The sequence below is a fragment of the Dromiciops gliroides genome, chromosome 4 (assembly GCF_019393635.1).
Source record: "Dromiciops gliroides isolate mDroGli1 chromosome 4, mDroGli1.pri, whole genome shotgun sequence".
NCBI classification, from domain to species: domain Eukaryota; kingdom Metazoa; phylum Chordata; class Mammalia; order Microbiotheria; family Microbiotheriidae; genus Dromiciops; species Dromiciops gliroides.
Window position 1 is genome coordinate 180,606,881 of NC_057864.1, and position 20,081 is coordinate 180,626,961.

The 20,081-nt window shown below is 51.0% G+C and overlaps 2 protein-coding genes across 3 annotated transcripts in view; both read left to right on the forward strand.

Moving 5' to 3' along the window:
- The window catches only part of RAB5C (RAB5C, member RAS oncogene family), a 44,999-nt gene extending 37,850 nt beyond the window's left edge, over positions 1-7,149 (forward strand). The window contains exons 3-6 of one of the 2 annotated variants that reach the window (XM_043962901.1): positions 3,962-4,113; positions 5,119-5,241; positions 5,734-5,827; positions 6,257-7,148. In XM_043962901.1, coding sequence (XP_043818836.1) covers positions 3,962-4,113; positions 5,119-5,241; positions 5,734-5,827; positions 6,257-6,372 — 485 coding nt within the window. In that variant the 3' untranslated portion in view covers positions 6,373-7,148. Of the gene's footprint in view, positions 1-3,961; positions 4,114-5,118; positions 5,242-5,733; positions 5,828-6,256 lie in introns of both variants that reach the window. The other variant, XM_043962903.1, reaches the window with a different exon arrangement.
- A 1,911-nt stretch (positions 7,150-9,060) lies between these two features.
- Positions 9,061-19,913, forward strand: KAT2A (lysine acetyltransferase 2A). Its single transcript, XM_044003253.1, has 20 exons — positions 9,061-9,246; positions 9,669-9,818; positions 10,128-10,649; positions 11,208-11,331; positions 11,939-12,084; positions 12,196-12,285; positions 12,595-12,776; positions 13,084-13,275; positions 14,290-14,396; positions 14,628-14,738; positions 14,895-15,031; positions 15,199-15,407; positions 15,893-16,019; positions 16,559-16,669; positions 17,333-17,476; positions 17,821-17,935; positions 18,167-18,203; positions 18,303-18,366; positions 18,575-18,659; positions 18,938-19,913. Exons 1-20 carry the CDS (start codon positions 9,061-9,063, stop codon positions 19,129-19,131), a joined length of 3,033 nt encoding a protein of 1,010 aa, XP_043859188.1. The 3' UTR covers positions 19,132-19,913.
- Positions 19,914-20,081: the final 168 nt, after the last annotated feature.

A 20,081-nucleotide genomic window follows, 5' to 3' on the forward strand; every position in this document is an offset into this window, starting at 1 on the left:
TTCCTCTCCACAAGGAAGGGAGACCTGAACATGTGTTTGGAGAAGATAGAAAAAAAATAGAGCAACTGGTGGGGCGAAGTGCCTGCCAGAGGAGATGGGAGGGCTGGTAGGGAGGGGTCAGGTTGAATTGGTAGGAATATTCTGTCCCAGGAACACCCTTAGGAAAAGTGTGCAGAAATGCTGGTTCCTCTCTAGAAAAACATTTCTAGACAATTGATCTGAGACCAAGAAGCAGCCTCTCTCCTTGCCCCAACCACAGGTACTCCTTTCCCAAATTGGCCTGGTGCATTGGAGAGGGCTGGGTTTCTTGAAGCTGACCTTTACCCCATCTTTTAAGCTAGGTCCATGTGAGCAATTTTCCCCACCCCAGCTGACAGTCCGCATTTAGGATGTGAGGCTCCCATCCCCTTCTGAGGGATTTTTCATTAGTGGGATTTCTCAGTGGCCTGTGCCCCAGGAGTGTCATTCATGAAGGGGAGGGTTTAAGATCGCCAGGACTCGAGTTACTGTCTTTTCCCGTCTTGGTTATTAGTAAGAGACTTCTAGACAGCTGGAGACACAAACTGGTCATATCAGCAGTTTTCCTGCTGTTTCCTCAGCACTTGATTCAAGAGGAAGAGATGGGGAAATGAGGTGGCACCCTGTGTCCTTTGGGGAAGGGGGTGGGGGTAGAAGAAGGAAAAGGAAGGTGACAACCAGCCTTTTGAACAAAGCTGGCCAGGAATCCTTTGGCTCAAAATGGATTGTGTCTGTGTTTGAGCTTCTGGGATCTCCCTTAGAAGGCATGTGTACATGCTCCACCTAGTGGTGAGAATCCAGATTGCCACATTGTCCTCATGCTCCAGTAATGGAGTACCTACCAAACTGTGTACTAGGGTTACAAAGTTTATGTCCGCTGCTCTGTTGTCTGATTTTTCTGTTGTCGAATCAAGGGAAGGGGATTAGCTGGTTCATCCAGGGATGCAGTAGGTCGTACCTTTGGCTTCCTGGGTAATAGAACTTAAGTGTCTCATTTGCATTACCATGAGGAATTGAAGGCTGGGGGAGGGAGCCCTTGGACCAGCCAAGTGTCTAGTGACAACCAACCTAGAATGTCACTCCCATCTTTCATCACCTAAGGCAAAGCTCTGATCATATCTCTCCACTGTTCAGAAGCTCTCGGTGGCTTCCTATTGCTTCCAGAAGAAAATAACAAATTAGCCTTGACTTTTAAGACCCCCTTCAGCCTGGCTCCAACCTAAGTTTACATTACTCCCTCTGCTTCAGCCCAACTGGACTACTAGTGGTTCCTCAAACTCTACAGGTATCTCTGTGCATTTGTGCAAATGGGCCTTTGTGCCCAGAGTATTCTTACTCATCTCTGATGCTCAGAAGCTTTTCTTCAAGGATCAGCCCTGGGGCCACCTCCTCAGATCACTTTGTATTTATTAGAATGCTGCTGTATCTCTCTGTAGACCAGTTTCTTGAAGGCAAGTGCTGTTACTTTCCTTGTTTTGTATTCCCAGCACCTGCCACAGTTCCTTCTACCCAAGAGATGACATTTCACGTTTCTTTTATTTGAAATGGTGGCCCATGACTGACCTGAATGGCAGGAGACCAGACTGAAATAGTAAACTCTCCCAGGGTGAGAGTTGGGAAGTGTTAAAAGGAATAGGTTCACAGAATATGAAGTAAAAAACAGACCTGAGAACAAATCCTTTTTACATCATGTGGGACAAGTGATCATCTAGCTTATGCTTGGGGACTTTTGGCGAGGGGAGCCCACCACCTCCTAAGGCTCCTTATGGGGAATTCTAATTGCTAGGAAGTTCTTTACATCAAGCTTAAATTTGCCTCTTTGCAACCCCCGCCCTTTTCCTAATTTAGTCCCCTGGGGCTAATAAGCAGAACAGATCTAATCCATTTCGAAGTAATTTCCAATAATTGAAGCAAGCTATAATTTTTAACTCTCAGACCCCATTCTTCTCTTATTTAACCTGTAGGTCCTCCAGCTGATTCTGTTTTGACATGAACTGAAGGATTTTCACCATCCTGAATATTCTGCCTAGGGTATTCTTCAGTTTATCAGTGTCTCTTCCCAAAACCGAATACGCTATTTATTTCTGGTGTGGTCTGATGGGGGCAGAACACAGTGAGACCGTCACCTCCTTAGTCCTGGACACTCTGCTTCTCAGTGCAGCCTAAGCTTATTTTAGCTTGCATGGCTTCCATATCACATTGGTTTGTAGTAAGCTCACAAAGGACTAAAACCCTCAGTTCTTTTTTAGATTAACTACTGTCCAACTATGTCTTCCCTCTCTTATATCTGAAGTTGGCTTTTTTGAACCCAAGTGTAAGACTTTACATTTATTCCTCTTGAATTCCATCTTCTTTAATTGGCCCAGTGTTTTAGCCTGCCAAGATATTTCGGGATCCAATGTGTTAGCTGTCCCTGCTCAGCTTTGTTAACTGAAGACTTCATGAGCAATTTATAAGTAGTCTTTAGGTTCTGCCATTCCTCTAGTACTGAATCTACCTCACTGTACTATCCCATAACTCACATCTTTGCATTTTCTCCACAAGCACAACATGAGAGATTTTATCAGATGATTTGCCAAAATGGAGGCAAATGATACCAACAACATTCCTTTGGTGTACCAGAGGAGTAACCTTCTCAAAAAAGGAAATGGGTTCATCTTTCATGATTTGATTTGTTTTTGTTAAAGCCAGGCTGACTTGGTGAGCACTGCCTTCTTTTCTAGGTGCTCACTAACCATCTCTCTAATGCTAGGTTCCAGAATTTTGCCAGGAATAAAAGCTATATTCCCTGGTCTGTAGTTTCTAGATCCATTCTGTCCTTGATTGAAAATAGGGACATATTTTCTTTGATCTTGAGACCTCTCCCATTCTACAAATTCTTTTCTTTTTAAACATAAACGTCCATTTCTCTTCACTCCTCTTCTCCCCCCTCCTCCCCATTGAACATACCTTTGTGACAAGAGAAAGCAATTAAAACAAAATTATCCTGTACTGAAATTGGCACAGTTTGTACCTATTTCCCCTCTCTCTTCCTGCCCCAGCCTTGAAGTGGAGAGGTAATTTTGTTTTCTGTCCTCTGGGATAATCATTGGGTTTTCTGTTACTCAGTATCCAATTTCTTTGTAATCTTTTTATTTATATCATCATAGTTATGACATATATTGGTCATATGTATCTTTCCACATTTCTCTGAATTCCTGATTCATTATTTCTTAACCACACAATAATATTACATTATGTTCATAGCATATCATTTTTTTTTCAATTTTTAAAATTACTCTTCCCTTGACAGAGTTTCTAGTTCTTTACTATCACAAAGAGTGCTGCTATGCACTGTAGCTATATCTGGCATAGATTAGACTTCCATTGCTGTCTTTGCTTCTTTGGGCTATGGTTCTCCAAGTTTCACTGACATAGTTTCAACTGTTAGGTCTTCCAGTGCTTTCAGTACCCAAAATACAGTTGAGTAGGCCCAGATAGCTTGAGCTCATCAAAGGTAGCAGGGGAGCTCTTATTATTTCTTTAGTTATTTTGGACATCAACTCCCTATTAGCTACATTTGCAGATTCCTTCATATCTCTCTCTCACACACACACACACACACACACACACACACGCACGCACGCACGCACGCACGCACGCACACACGCACACCTGTGCCTAATACATTGTGACCCCATCAGGTCGTGTCCTGGTTTGGTTTGTTTATCTGTCTTCCAATCATGACTTTCCCATTTTCTTTTCCTGCCTACTTTACATTTATTCCAACCAAAGGCTTCTTACTGTCAGCCCCTGCCTTGGTAGCAAACTCCTCAGTTCCAGAACCCCAGTAAGAGAGTTCTTCTCACCTGGGATATTAGAAAAGGGTGTTGGGCTTCTCTGTGGTGTCCATAGTGAGTGGACTTGAGCTTCCCCCCAACCCATGGGATGGTTTCTCTTTCAGCGGCCTTCCTCACACAGACTGTCTGCTTGGACGACACAACAGTCAAGTTCGAGATCTGGGACACAGCAGGACAAGAGCGGTATCACAGCCTGGCCCCTATGTATTATCGGGGAGCTCAGGCAGCCATTGTGGTCTACGACATCACAAACACAGTAAGAATATCACCTCTTTCTCCCTCATTCTTCCAGAACTCAATTTCCAGAGCTACATGGGCCTTTGCCACTTATTGTTTGTGTAACCTAGAGCAAGTCATTTAACCTTTGTGATCCTCAGTTACCTCATCTATAAAATGAAGAACTCAACCAGAAGACCTCTAAGGTCTTCTAGCTCTAAATATGATTCTAAATTTGATTCCTCCTTCGTCAGATTTATTTTTTACCATCTCAAATGCTGTGAGTTGGGGGCAGCAAGGTGGCACAGTGGATAAAGCACCGGCCCTGGATTCAGGAAGACCTGAGTTCAAACCTGGCCTCAGACACTTGACACTTACTAGCTGTGTGACCCTGGGCAAGTCACTTAACCTTCATTGCCCTGCCCGCCCCCCAAAATGCTTCGTGTAGCAGATAAAAACACTGACATAGAATCCCCCAAGCCAATTTAATATTAACGTAATATTTGTAAGCAGTCTCTTGTTATGTGTGAGTTTTCAGTTTAAGCAGACATTCTAGAAGATGACCTTCATTTCAACTCTCATGTTTTTTGGGGGGTTTTTTGGGTTTTTTTAGTGAGGCAATTGGGGTTAAGTGACTTGCCCAAGGTCACACAGATAGTAAGTGTTAAGTGTCTGAGGCCGGATTTGAACTCATGTTGGTTTTTAAAGTGTTATTGGCACCTCTTATTTTCACTTGAGTCAGTTCCAGACCCTCCCCTCCCAGTTCTCTCCTGGGTCAAATAAACCGTTAAGCAAAACGAGCTGACACGGTGACTGAGGCTGACAGCACAGGTCCCAGGCTGCCCCCCACCCCGTATGCAGATCCCAAATCACTTTTGCTTCTTTCTGTTGTGTCAGTGGAATGTTGGTTTCCTTGCCTCTGAGTTCTATTGCCCTAGAGTGGGAGGGCTTTGGGATATCAGTCAGTGTCTCAGCTTTGTAGTAAATGCAATGGGAGAGAATCTTTTCTACATCCCTTTGGTAAGCCCCCCTGTCTCACCTCCAGGATACATTTGCACGGGCCAAGAACTGGGTGAAAGAGCTGCAGCGGCAGGCTAGTCCCAACATAGTCATTGCACTCGCCGGCAATAAGGCTGACCTGGCCAGCAAGAGAGCTGTGGATTTCCAAGTGAGTAGAGGGCCTGTCATCTCCTGTCCTCGCTTTGCCTTGCCTAAACTTATAGTACTAAGAGTCCAGAGTCTCAAAGAAGGAAGCACATCAGTGCTGAGAAGGTCCTTTCTTCTCTCTCCCATCTAAAGGAAATTGTGTCCCTTGTGTCTCCTCTTTCTTTTCGATGGATTTTCCTCGGACTGGGTGGAGATGGGGGGAGGGGTTTGAGGGTGACAGCAAGGCCTTGGGGATATAGCTGTTTGTACTATCCCTTTCGCAAGGGATGGGAGAAACAAGTAGGATTGGGGAAGGGTGATTGAGGCTCCTATCTATTTTGTGGGATGAATGGGAAGTTCATGGGAGTAGTGGTTCAATGGGAGTAGTGGTAATGGAATAGAAAATTGCTCAAATCAGAGGAAATTCAGGCCTGAGTACACATTGGGGTGGGGGATGAGGAGGGGGCACTTTGAGGTCTCTGACCAAGCTAGCGTTGCTCTCTTTCTGTCCAAGGAAGCACAAGCCTATGCAGATGACAACAGCTTGCTGTTCATGGAAACATCAGCAAAGACAGCAATGAATGTGAATGAAATTTTCATGGCAATAGGTGAGTTCTCTTGTACCTTCCCTTCCTGCACTATCACCTTCCTGCGGTTTCTTGGAGTCTCTAGTTCTCTTTCTGTTTGCAAACTATTTCTCCTTAATGGTAGGTAAAATCTACCCTCTCATAGCATCCCTGGTGTTGGTCTTGACCCCAAGAACTAAGCTAGTAACCCAGCGCATGTATGCCATTCATTTCTGATCTGCTACCCCAAATTCTGAGAGTTATTTGGATCTCATGTAGTGTGGAGGTCCAGAGTACCCTGCTCACTTGTTGGGAATCTGCTATCTCTCAAGTGGTTTTGCTTTTGCCCTGACAAGATCAGCTTACAATTGAGGGCTCCCCTCAGAGCTTCTGTGTAGCAACTTGGATTCAGCTAGCCATGCTGTCTTGGGACAAGTGGTTATATGAACTCTTTCTTTTTTCGCCCTCCAGCCAAGAAGTTGCCCAAGAATGAGCCCCAGAATGCACCTGGTGCCCCGGGCCGGAATCGGGGTGTGGACCTCCAGGAAAACAGTCCAACCAGCAGGAGCCAGTGCTGCAGCAACTGAGCACCCACTTGCCCGCCCACTGCCCCCCACCTCTCCCTGCCTGAACAACCTGACTGGAATCCACTCTAACCAATCGCACTTAACGAGAGCGAGCCGCCGCCATGGGGGGGGCCTGCCGTGATTTCTCCATATATTTTTTGATCGTAGGCTGGAGGGAGCTATTCCACCCGCACCTTTCTGTACAAATACTAATTCAATTTTAAGTCTTAAGTCACTTTTTTAATATATATGAACTTCAGCTCTTCCTACCCCTCCCCTCTTATTCTTTTCTGGTGGTAGCTGCATGTCCCAATTCTTCTCCCTGCCCTTGTATTTTTTAGGGGTGGGGGGATAAGGGAGGTGGTTACCCTCCTATCCCTTTTGCTGATTGGGAGAAGTGTTGGTAGCACCTCAGTTTCATTATATCCTCATTCACCTTCAGGGAGTGAGTTTTGTTTATCTTGGGACAGAAGGAAAGCCCTGGGTGGGGGAAAGGGAATAGGAGGATTTTCCCTCAGCTGGTTCTTATTGGGGCCACCCTACTCCTTTACCCCACCCCACTGACTCACAGCCCAGAGAAAAACAGCATTATTGTGGCAGCCAAGAACCCTTTACCCAAATCTCCTGCTACCACCTGGACCTCTGGCTCTGAGCCCTATTTTGACCAAATCATAATGATGAGTATTTGGGGGGGGAGGGGGGAGAAGGGAACGGAACCAACTTTTTCTGTATTTTGTATTGTATGTTTTCTTCAACATGTAACCAATCAGTATCTTGTCAATATAAGTACGCCGATCCAACCTCTCACTTGACTCATTATTTTTTATAATATTGTTCCTCTCTATTATTTAAAAACAGATCCTAGTAACTTCTGAGATGAATAAAAAGACTTTTTTCAATTAACAAGGGGGTGATCAAGGGGGAAAAGTATTTTCCCACTTTTTGAGCCAGAGAAAGGTAATGTGACATGAGGGGAGGTGGCCCAGATGGTAGTGTTTGAATGACGTTCCACCCCAATTCCTGGCCCCCTCTTCACCAGCTGTCTGTGGCCTATGGAAGCAGATGTGGGTCTGCTTGAACTTCTGATGTGACAGAAGAAGCTAACCAACCTTCTCTCCTTCCCCGCCCCCCCCCCCCCCCCAATCTTCCCTCATTTTCTGGAGCTATTTGGAAAGTAGTTGTTTGTCACCAGCATCTAATCAAGATGTCTTTTTGTTTGGCCACAAGAACAAAGGTAGAGTTTCTTGTCTGCTTTAGCCAGGATCTAGTCATCTTGATAACTGACCTACCCATCCTTCTCTCCCTCTACCCCCACACCTCCTGGGTTTCGGCTAATGGGGAAGATGTCCCACCCTGCTTTTCTGTCAGAGTCATTTGTCCCATCCCATTCCATCAGACCAATAAGCCGTGGCCAAGGAACACCAAGCACCAATGTTCTTCTGCCTCTTGTAACCTACTACTAGAAAGAATGGGCTTCAACACTTCTGTTGCAGTTATTCTAAGCCTCCTAACTGTCATTTGAACTCCCTGTATTTGCAAAAGCCTGAATTCAAGACAAAGAGCTGTTACTGTTCTCTGGTGGAGGTCCTACTTCTACCTCCTTGGAGTCAAATCAGTTTTAGTATTAGGTGTGGGAAGGTGCCTGGGGAAAGAGAGAACTAGCTCCCTCTGTTTAGGCTGGCGAAAGGGGGTGCTGAAGCAACTCCCTCTGAAAACCATCCCAAAGTTGGCAAACTCCTCTGAAAAGCTTTGCAGTCCTACACCCAGGGAGCTGCTTCTTATCTGGGAAAGTGGGAGCCCTGGTTCTTGGGTTGACACCACAGGTATCAAACAAGCTGCGTAGCCAGCAACACTCCTGAGTGGAGGCAGAACCAGATTAAAATGTAATTGGGAAATATTTAACAAAAGAAATAAAAATACACTAAAATATAGATAGTACATTGGGGGGGGCAAGTGACTTGCCCAGGGTCACACAGCTAGTAAGTGTCCCAGGTTGGATTTGAACTCAGGTACTCCTGAATCCAGGGTTGTTTTATCCACTGCACCACCTAGATATTACATTTTAAAAATCAATATACAGCCCAAAGGGATCCTTATGTAAAGATTAGTGCCTCCCTGGTTCTGTTTGAATCTGACAGCACTGAAGTGCAGAGGACAGTAGGGCCTTCAGCTCCTTGATTACAGTAACGACGCCCCCTCCCCCCCCCCCCAAATGTCACATGTAGGCTGGCAGAGAGCATTAAACCGATTATTTTGCTGCTGCTTCTTGCCTCTTTCCACAATCCCCTCTACTGGCTGTGTACTCTGTTGGTTTTTCTCAGATCTGTTTCAGTATTTACCACTCATAAGCAAGGGAGTACCTTTCCCAGTCTCTTCTATAGAGATTTCTAAGCAAAGGGGCTTTTCTGACAAGTACCCTTTCTGATATTTCCCACCTGCCATTGGAAGTCAATCCATTTTCCTGGGGCAGTTTTAAAGTGCTTTTTCGAGAGAACCTAACCAAAAGTTTACCCCTGTAATTCCTCCATTCTTCCCCCTTTCCCCCACTTCCATGAATGACCTGGGTCCAAGGCAGTTCCTACTACTCCAATTATTCAAAATTCCTTCTAAAACCTCCACTATCTTCAGGGATGTAACCTCCCCATCGTTGAAGCTGCTGGTATTCTAGGGTTTCTCTTAGTCCATGTGGGGTGTTTCTGGAACCCCAGGATGCATGTAGCCCCAACTGGATCTAAGTGGGTAGGAGCAGGCAGCAGTATCTTGGTACTTCAGTCGGCCGTGCCTCCCAAGATCAGAACCCTTGGCAACCCTGCCACTCAGTCGATGCCTCTGCCTGTTCACCCGTCATTATCAATTTCTAGGAGGTTGAACCTATCGGATGTCCAGATTCAACTGGTACCTTGATTCTTCCTTCCCGGCATCTATCAGCCTCCCCGGGCTCCTCGGTACTTTCCCTCGGCTACTCTGGTCTCTTGATCCTCCCCTACCTGTAGGGCTCGAGCGTCCGACTCTGGAGCCACATTTTTAGAGGAAGTGGATGCCGGGGACCTGAAGCCTGTGGCAGGTCCTCACGCTACTCCAGTTCCTTTGGATCTGACCAGGCTCACCTATCCCACTCTTACTCCTCCCGTCTCCTACATCCCGGAGCCCCTTTTAATGCTCCAACTTTTATCCCGGATCCAACTTCATTTTCTGACCCTTTTAAAAGGTTCAGCCCCTTCGCCTCGACTTCCCTTTTAAAAGAGTCGGGGGGGGGGGGGTTGGAGGGGCGGGGCCATGAGCGTTCTCAGAGGGTGGGGACTCTGTCTCACTGTAAGGGTCTCGGGCGCCATCTGGAGATTCCGCGTCCCAAACTGTACGGGACCAAGAACTGGGGCACCGCGCCTCAGAGAGTCCGCTCTCCACCCTTCTCAATAATCGTGCCTCCCGAGCTGATCAAGTCCTTCCCCTTGCTCCCAGGGAGGACGGTGCCTTCCTTTTCTCTCCCACCCCAAGGGTCTTTGACCCGCCGCTCTCCACGGTCTCCACTCGCACACTCGGTTCCCAGGTCTTGTCCAGCTGCGACTCCAACTCCGAAAGCCGCTCGGGGACAGAACAAAGGGCTTCTCCAACCTGCGTCCCCAAACCCTCTTAAGGCGACATGCCTAGAACACAAGGGCCAGGCCATTCCCATGATTGAGGCGGGATCCTGAGACTGGGATGGAGGGGTAGACGAAGACCTATCTTCGTTAGCTCTCTCTCCTGGGCCTCATCGGTGCCCACGGGGATTTGGGGAGGGGAAAACAGGGGACCCGGAAGTGTGTCCTGGGGCGGGCGGGGGTGGCCGAGACTACGACTCCCGCCATGCCTCAGCGCAGCCGCGGCGCAGCGGCGCGTGCGCGGTGGCCCCGGGCGGCCCATGCGGCCCTTGGGCTGGGTGCGCCTCGCAGCGCTGCGCTGCGCCGCGCTGCGCAGCGGGGGAGGCCATGGCGGAGCCGGCGCAGGCCCAGGCCCAGGCTCCAACCCAAACCCAAACCCAGGCCCAGGTTCAGGCCCCGCAGCCTCGGAGCCTGCAGCCTCCGGCTCCGGCTCCGGCCCCGGCTCCAGCCCCTACCCCCGGCCCAGGCCCGGCCGCGGCGCCAGCGGGGGCCCCAGGGAGCGGGGCGCCCGGGGCAGGGAGTGGGGCGCCCGGAGCCGGGGGGGATCCGGCGCGGCCTGGCCTGAGCCAGCAGCAGCGCGCCAGCCAGAGGAAGGCGCAGGTCCGCGCGCTGCCCCGGGCCAAGAAGCTGGAGAAGCTCGGGGTCTTCTCGGCCTGCAAGGTGGGGCGGGGCCTCTCAGAACGGGGGGCGGGGTTTGGTCAGGAGTGGGACAGGACCCCCCCCCCCTACACACACCCCCATCACCTGAAGATGCCTTCTGTAAAAAGACCGTCCCCCCGACTCCTGCCTTGGGAGTGAAGCCAGGCTATCAGTATGTCTGGCAATAAGCATTTATTAAACGCCGGGTCTTCAGAAAGAGGCAAAAGAGACCCTGCCTTCTAGGAGTTTACAGTCTAACGGGGGAGACAACTCGCAAACGACTATGTAGGAACAGACTATATAAGGGTAATCAATAAATAATCAATAGAGGGAAGGCACTAGCATAGGACAGGTTTCCTCTGGAAGGTGAGCTTTCAGCTACGACTTGAAAGAAACTAGGAGGCAGAGAAGAGGGGGGAGGAGCAACGATCTAGGCATGGGGGACAGGCAGGCAGGGGAGATGGACTGTTGTTCAGGGGCCATCAAGGAGGCCAGTCCTAGCCTGGAGACAAGTTCCTTAGATAATCAGGGAAGAGAATGGATGTTGCAGTGTGCTTTCTACCTCCTTACCTCTGCCAGGCTAACGATGCTTGCAAGTGTAATGGCTGGAAGAACCCCAAGCCTCCCACTGCTCCCCGAATGGACTTACAACAGCCTGCGGCCAACCTAAGTGAGGCCTGCCGGAGCTGCGAACACCCCCTGGGTAAGGGGCAAGAGGGGCCACATCTGAGGCCAGGGAGCATGGGTGGGAAGAACAAAAGAAACCCTTGGCTTTCTGGGCTGGGTGGCCATTGCATTGGAACCAGAAGTGAACTGATTTAGGTAGCCCAGGAAGACCAGAGATAATTGAAGAAGAGGTCGGTGGAGCAGAGGAATGTGAAAGTGTGTTCTGGGGGCAGTAGTGTCAAACTCAAATAGAAATATCCCTTGGGACCCATAGAGACTCAGAAAGAAAACCGCAAGTTAACATTATCTATATCATACTCTACTTGTTTCTTTTGTTAAATATTTCCCAAATTCCATTTTAATGTTTTTCCAGAGGTTTGATACCTCTGATCTAGGGTACCCCTAAAAGGGTGGGAGTGTGGCCTAGAGAAGAAGGTAGGTACTCTTGTCAATTCAGAACAAGACCCCTGTTCCCTGTTCCCATGCTGGGAACTCTCCAGACCTGAAAGGAACCAATCCACTTGGCTTTGGAGGGAAAAAGGAGAGCCCCCTTCCTCTCCCCATTTATTGGAAGGAGCAGAGAGCCCTTACTGGTATGTCACCATTGCTCACCATCACTATTCTCTCCGCTACCTTTCCTGTAGCTGACCATGTGTCCCACCTGGAGAATGTGTCTGAAGATGAGATCAACAGGCTGCTGGGGATGGTGGTGGACGTAGAGAATCTCTTCATGTCTGTGCATAAGGAAGAAGACACAGACACCAAGCAGGTTTATTTCTACCTCTTCAAGGTGAGCGGGGGGATGGGGGGGGTGGGGGGGTGGGGAGGGGTGATGATGAGGTTTGAGTGAAGTGGAGGAAAAGGACAAAAGAACCTCAGAAACCTTGTTTGTCTCTCCCAGCTTTTGAGAAAATGCATCCTACAGATGACACGGCCGGTAGTGGAGGGGTCACTGGGAAGTCCCCCCTTTGAGAAGCCCAATATTGAGCAGGTGTGTCTGGGGTGGTGAGGACAGTGATGAGGCTTTGGGATGGCGTGTGAAAGAGATTGGCAAGCTGGAAGATGGCCAGGGCGGGAAGAGCTGACTTGAGACCCTGCCAGACTAGAATCAGTTGAGGCCCCGAGGAGAGGGTTCTGCCTTGAAGGGCCGTCCTTTGGGAGAGGACAGAAGCAGATGCAGCTTCAGTCCTCTTTCCCCGAGCTCTCCAAAAGTAGCCTTGGGAGGGAGGGAGGTGGTGTGGGATGGGGATTACGCCAGGCCTCGTCCTCCAGAGCTTACCTCACCCCCCCTTTCTCGAAGGGCGTACTGAATTTCGTGCAGTTTAAGTTCAGCCACCTGGCCCCAAGGGAGCGGCAGACAATGTTTGAGCTCTCAAAGATGTTCCTGCTCTGCCTTAACTACTGGAAGCTGGAGACTCCTGCCCAGTTCCGGCAGAGGTCACAGGGTGAAGATGTCGCCACCTACAAGGTCAATTACACCAGGTAGCTCTGAAGGCTTTGGGGAAGGAACAGTGATGGGGAAGGACCAAGGGACTCCTGGATAGGAAGGAAATGGGGTAAAAAAAAAGTGTTAGGATGTATTAGTGGTTATAGAATGTTTAGGCCTGGAAGTGACCTTAGAGATCACCTAATCCAAGGGGAGAAGAGGGGATTAAAGGGAGCTGAAGCGGAGGAGGAGGGGTCATCGAGAGAGATAGAGCCAGTAGACCAAGTGGGCTGGGGCTCCCAAAGCCCAGCCTAAAGCCCCTGGGTTCAGTGTGTTTCCTTTGTCCAACCCCTTCTGCCCCAGGTGGCTGTGTTACTGCCATGTCCCACAAAGCTGTGACAGCCTGCCCCGCTATGAGACAACTCACGTCTTCGGACGCAGCCTCCTGCGGTCCATCTTTACTGTTACCCGACGACAGCTGCTGGAGAAGTTTCGAGTGGAGAAGGACAAACTGGTACCTGAGAAGAGGACGCTTATACTTACCCATTTCCCCAAGTACGTGGGTCCAGCCTGGCAGCATCTGCCCGTCCCCTTGTCATTCAAGCCCCTTGTGTCCCCTTCCTAAAAAGAAACCCGGAACAGGAGAACCCGGGCCTTTCCAGGCCTTCCCCAGCTTGGTCTTTTCTTCTATGCTTTCTGCAGCCGTTTTCCAGGTGAAGCTTGATTGTTCCTATTTCCGGTATGTTTCTCACACTGTTCCCTTTTTTTGTATTAACTCATGCCCTCCTCCTCCTCCTCCTCATTTGAGATAAGACTCAAAGGGCACTTCCTCCAGGAAGGCTTCCTTAACTAATTCCAGTTGTACTCCCTCTAGCCCTTCCAACAGTCCCTACTAGCTCTTGTACCTGTAATTCTGTCCAGCTGCTGATTTCTCTGGGTTTCTTCTGGGTGTGTGTCCTTTTGTCCTCCAGCTCATTGGGAACCCCTAGTGGTGGAGGGCAGGTTCTGTTTTTCCCAGGCAGTTTGTAGTTCCTACTGGGGAGGCTGGGCTCTAGGGTTCATGTCTCCCTGTGATTGCTCATCCATTGCCCATCACCGATGCCTAGCCAGGGCCTTGGCCTTTGAGGTTGGCTGACAAAGAGAAGTCAGAGGAATGATATCTTGGGAACTAGACGGGACCTCAGAGGCCACCTATTCTAACCTCCTTTTACAGATGTGGAAATCGAGGCTCAAACTTGCTTAAGGTCACCCACAGCTAACAAGAGGCACAGTTTGGATTTGAAGTCAGGAAAATGTGAGCTCTTCAAGGGCAAGAACTTTGATTTTATTTTGGCTTCAAATTTCTAGTGCGTGGCACTTTATTTGTGCTCAGGAATTGCTTGTTGAGTTGGATTGGAGTCTTCTGGTTCCATATCCAGTGTTCTCTCCACTGTACTGTGTCATGGTAGCAATTCTAAGGGGAACAGTGACCATCACTGACCATCCTCGTGGGGGGTAGGGAGCGGTTAATTGGTCCTCAGACTCTGTTGTCCTTGGGGAACACACGTGACTAATTTTTTCCTTCCCCAGGTTCCTGTCCATGTTGGAGGAAGAGATCTATGGGGAAAATTCCCCTATCTGGGAATCAGGGTTCACCATGCCTGCCTCAGAGGGGCCACAGTTAGTTCCCCGGCCAGGTACCTAGCTTTGTAGGGCTCCTGATCCTACTGATGTCCAAAGGGCAGGGCCCCACTGGGGTCGGGTGGCAGCCACATGAAGGGAGGGAGGGGTTGGGGAGAGATGCCTGAATTTCTCTTTTAGGTGGAAACGTGGGCAAGGTGGGGATGGAAGCACTGATTGGTTTTCTAGCCTTCCGCCATCCCTGCCTTTCCACCTCTCATTCCATGATATGTGTGTTTGTGTCTCAGCCGCTGTAAGTGCTGCAGCTGTACCAAGTGCCCCGTTATTCACCCAAAGCCTGGGTGGCAGCAGCAGCAGCTCCCTTGGCCTGGACCCTGGAGGGACAGAGCCCATGCCCGGTGAGTCTCCAACTGCTAGAACTGTCTCTGTCCCTCAGCTGATACTCTCTGCCCCTCCCTTCACCTTTTTCCCCGGGCTCTCAACTTTCTCCATTTCCTCTTACAAATCTCCTGCTCTGTCTCTGCCCATCTCTCCCCTCCCACTTCCTGTCCTAGGGGAGAAGAGGAAGCTTCCTGAGAACCTGACCCTGGAAGATGCAAAGCGGCTTCGAGTAATGGGGGACATTCCCATGGAATTGGTCAATGAGGTCATGTTGACCATTACCGACCCTGCGGCCATGCTTGGGCCTGAGGTATTTGGGTGTGGGTAGAGGGAGCTGCTGACCCTGTGAGGGGGGAGGGAGTGACCAGCATTATCCCTGGCATCTTAGTCAGGAAGCCAGGCAAGAGTGGCCACCTCCCATCATGCTGGGGAGTGCTAACTCGTTGTCCCTTTGGCTCCTCATTCCTCCCCACCCAGACCAGCTTACTCTCAGCCAACGCAGCACGAGATGAGACTGCTCGGCTAGAGGAGCGTCGTGGGATCATTGAGTTCCATGTCATAGGAAATTCACTGGCACCAAAGGCCAATCGGCGTGTACTCCTCTGGCTGGTTGGGCTGCAGAATGTTTTTTCTCATCAGCTCCCCCGAATGCCCAAAGAGTACATTGCCAGGCTTGTGTTTGACCCGTGAGTCACCCTTGGCTCTTTAATCCTGATCTCTGACCCCTAGGAATCCCCTCATTCCTCCACTCACCCTGGGAGGGTTGTTCTAAGGAATCCTCATGACTCCTAATCTCACAGAATGGCCCATATGCCCAAAAGTGCCCACCCCCATGACCCTTACTAACTTCGTACCTCCCTCCCTCCCTCCCTAAAAAAAAGCCCTATCCCATTCCATTCTCTAACCTTTGGAGATAGTTTGTCCTCTGATCCCAGTTTCCTAAAGGTGGCCCCTTTCAACCTCTACGCCTAATCCTTGAGGACAGAGGGTGGGGAAGAACTCCTTTCTGGTAGCCTTAGGAAGGCTGAGAGGCTGGCCTCCCTAGTAGGAGGCCCCTGAGCTAATGCAGTGAGTTGAGGGGCCCTGAGCCTTGATGGAAGGTTTTCAGGAGCAGTGACGATGTGCCCCCCACCGATTCTCCCCTTCCCTACCTCCCATTCCCTACCCCAAGGAAGCACAAGACATTGGCCCTCATCAAAGATGGACGGGTCATTGGGGGAATCTGCTTCCGAATGTTCCCCACCCAGGGCTTCACGGAAATTGTCTTCTGTGCAGTCACTTCCAATGAGCAGGTCAAGGTGAGTCACCCTCCCCTTTTGCTCTGTTTGCTAAGCCTCCAGCTCTGGAATCTGCTCCTGGCAAATCCATTCCCTTCCCTTCTCCCTTCCTGCTCCCCACAACTTTTCCTCCCTGGCCATTCTCAAATAGCAACCGTGTCTGACTGGGTTCAAGTGAGCAAGCCTTTGTTAAGCCCTGACTGCGTGCTAAGCACCACGTTCAGAGTGGAAATACGAGACAAAGATGAAATGGTTGTCTTCAAGGAGCTTATACTCTATTGGAGGGCAGTGCTGTAGGCCCAGATCAGTAAATGCAGAATGTCACAAGATCAGAGTAATTTGGGGGCGGGGCAGAGAGCACTAATAATGGGAGAGAGGGGAAGCCCTGGAGAGACACCTACTGTGGGCGCAGACCCGTGACTCTTCTGACACACATCATCACCTTTGCCCACCCCCTGCCCCTTCCTCTTCCTAACCCTGCCCCCTTACCCCATGATGCCAGCTCCCCCTCCTCTTCCCTGGAGTGGCCCCCTCCTCACTGGTGACCTGCCTCCTCTTAGGGATATGGGACTCACCTCATGAACCACCTGAAGGAGTATCACATCAAGCACAATATCCTCTACTTCCTCACCTACGCGGATGAGTACGCCATTGGCTACTTCAAAAAGCAGGTGACTCCAGCCTCTGGTCCCTAGCCCTGCCTCTAGCGTGCTTGGGTCTCCTGTCATGCCCAGTGGCGGACTTTTCTTCATGCCTTTCCCCTTCCTTGGCAGGAACGGGGGTGGGTCTTTATTTGGCCCCCTAGACTTCCCCAGGTGAGGTGGGGGACGCTCTTCTCTCCTGTTGTGAGCTATGTCATGGGGCGCAAGTCCTTCAGGCCTGCCCTGCTGGAATCTCAGTGTCCCATGTCCACCCATAAAATTGAAGGTCCAGAAACAGTGAAGATCTTTTTGGAGGGGGAAAGTGTGGAGGGGTGCTATCTCGGGGTGCATCTGACCGATCACAGATTGACCACTCTGCCCAGAGCGCTGAATGGAGATGCAGAGGTGAGCACGTGGTCCTTGGCCTTGGACACACACCTGCTGCCCCAGCAATGCATCAGTGTGGGGAACTTCTGGTAGTGAAGCTCTTTTCACAGCTGCGGCTTGGCAACTAATTTGTAGCATGGTCTGGGAGAGTTACCTGGGCTCATGGACCCACTGTGTATCTAAGGCACGATTTGGACCCAGGTTCCTGACTCCAAAGCCATCCCTCTGACTGCTAGTCCAAAGATCTCCTTTACCAGCTGCCATGGTTGATGACAACTGTGTTCAGTGATGGTGTGCCTCTCCCAGGGATTCTCCAAGGACATCAAGGTTCCCAAAAGTCGCTACCTGGGTTACATCAAGGATTATGAGGGGGCCACGCTGATGGAGTGTGAGCTGAATCCCAGGATTCCCTATACTGAGCTTTCCCATATCATCAAGAAGCAGAAGGAGGTAGCTGTGGGTGTGTGTGTGTAATGGGGGGCTAGGATTGTGAAAGAGTGTAAGGGAATGGAGGGCGTCACTCTGCTGAACCCCACCCTGGAGGGGCCCTTTCTTTGATTCTACACTGCTGGGGCGGGGGGGGGGGGATGGCTTACTATCTGTGTAAAGTCACTTCCACTCTGAGATTCGATTTCTTTCTCTGTAAAATAAGGCAGTTGGACTTAAATCATCTTCCATGTCTAAATCCTCAGACAGTTTGGAGATGAAGAACCTCAGTTTCCCCTCTATAACTCTGGGAAGAGGTTGGGGGAAGGGGAGAGGCTGAGGCCCCCATTCCACTTCTCACCCTCCAGATAATCAAGAAACTGATTGAGCGCAAACAGGCTCAGATTCGGAAGGTGTACCCAGGTCTTAGCTGCTTCAAGGAGGGTGTGAGGCAGATCCCTGTGGAGAGTGTCCCTGGCATCCGTGAGTGACTGGTGTCTGAGCCGCTGGGGGGCAGCACTGGGTAGAGCTTGTAGTATTGGGGATGGTCTTGGCCAGTAAGGGGTAAGGGGCCACTTAGTGAGGGAGAACTAGAAGAGAGGGCAGAGGATTCCTTCCCCATTCCCATTCCCCGCCCCTAGATCGCTTTCTAGAGACATTCTGGGACAAAGGCTGTGACCCTTGACTCATTCCCCCCCACCCCCCACTTTTCAGGTGAGACGGGATGGAAGCCTTTGGGAAAGGAGAAGGGGTGAGTGTTGACTGGAAGCATTGGGCCTGGGGTAGGGCTGGGGTAGGCAAGGGGACGGCAGAGGGCGTAAGGCTCTTCCTCTTCCCTGTCCCTGCCCAGGAAGGAGCTCAAGGACCCCGACCAGCTCTATACAACCCTCAAAAACCTGCTGGCACAAATCAAGGTACCTTCCCCATCCCCCTCTCAACCCCCCACCCCCACCCCAAGAAAACTTCCCAGCTTCCAGACCAGGCTTCTCCACTGGAGGGTCGGGCTGGAGACGGCGAGGTGGATCCCCTGACCAGTGCATTGAGCAGCCTTTCCTGGGGCAGGAGGCTGAGGACTGCCCCAGGTTCTGCCAGGCCATTCGTCCCTTCCTTTTCCCCCTCCAGACCCACCCCAGTGCCTGGCCCTTCATGGAGCCTGTGAAGAAGGCAGAGGCTCCAGACTATTATGAGGTCATCCGCTTCCCCATCGGTGAGCCCGCTGGTCACCTCTCTGTCCTCAGATCCTTCCTCAGCTTCCCCTCCCTCCAGGCCTCAGCTGCCTTTCTCATGGTACCCCCAGCCTCCCTCTTGCCTCGGGCAAGCCTAGGGGCAGACACCTCCCCCTTTTCCCCCTCCCACCCCACACTGCTCCCCTACAGGGGAATGGCCCTGGATGAGGCATTGGGGGAACCGCCCTCCCCACTGTAATGTTGGGGTGCCCTTGCTCCCCTCCCCCCCTCAGCATCTCCCACATATCCCTGCACCCAGACCTGAAGACCATGACAGAGCGTCTCAGAAGCCGCTATTATGTGACTCGGAAGCTCTTTGTGGCCGACCTCCAGCGGGTGATCGCCAACTGCCGCGAGTACAACCCCCCAGACAGCGAGTACTGCCGCTGTGCCAGCGCCCTGGAAAAGTTCTTTTATTTCAAGCTAAAAGAAGGGGGGCTTATTGACAAGTAGGAGGACCCCTGCTGGGCTCTGTGACCTGCCTGCCACTTCCTAGCCCCCAGCCTTGGGGCTCGCCGACAAGTTAGGGGACCACAGAGGGCCCTCTGACCTGCCCCCTGACCTGGGAGGGCTCACTGACAAATAGGGAGACTCCACCAGGCTCCCCAACCTGCCTCTTCTTCAGCCTCTTGACTTCAGGGGCTCATTGCCAAGTAGGGAACCCCCCCACTGGGCTCCCTGACTTTGGGGGCTCATCTACAAGTAGGGGGGCCCCAGTCTTTCTCAGTCTTTTCCCCTCCACCTTTAAGTTCTGGAGTCAGACTCCCCCCAGACCCTTCCTGCATCCCTTCCACCTGTGGGAGGAGTGGTCAGAGGGGATGTTCTTCCATGACTGTCTTGGAATTTTCCCTATCCCTAGTGTAGGCTCTTGCCCTCACCCTGACCCCTCTCCCCCTCCCAAACCACAGTGTCCCGTTGGCCTTGGGAGGACGCCTTGTAGTCAGATGGTTCTCAGTCTGAGTTCGAGGGCCCTGCGGATCAAGGTGCCCCTCTTCCATGGCAGTCGGGGTCCCTCCTCATGCCACGATGACCATGGGCTCCCTGCTGTCTTGGTGTGTTGAGGGGGTCAGGGAGGGGTGGGGCTGTCACACTGGGGGTGCAGTTTGGATGTGGGCTGCCCAACCCCTTCTCTGCACTGTCCGCTCCAGCCATCATCTGTTCCCTTGTAGGGATTTGTTCCCTCTGCATTTGCCCCTCATGGGGAACAATAAAGCTCTGAGGTTTGTTTTTTCCAACGGTCTGTGTTTGTGCTTTCATCTCCCCATCCTCCCGGTGTTGGAGCCATCACCTGCCCCTTTGGGGCTCAGAGCCCCCTCGCTGGCTCATCCTAGAGTCGTGGTGTGATAAGAAGTGACTGTGTTCCCCCCTCCCCCCCAGGCCCAGAGGCCCAAGAACTTCCTTCT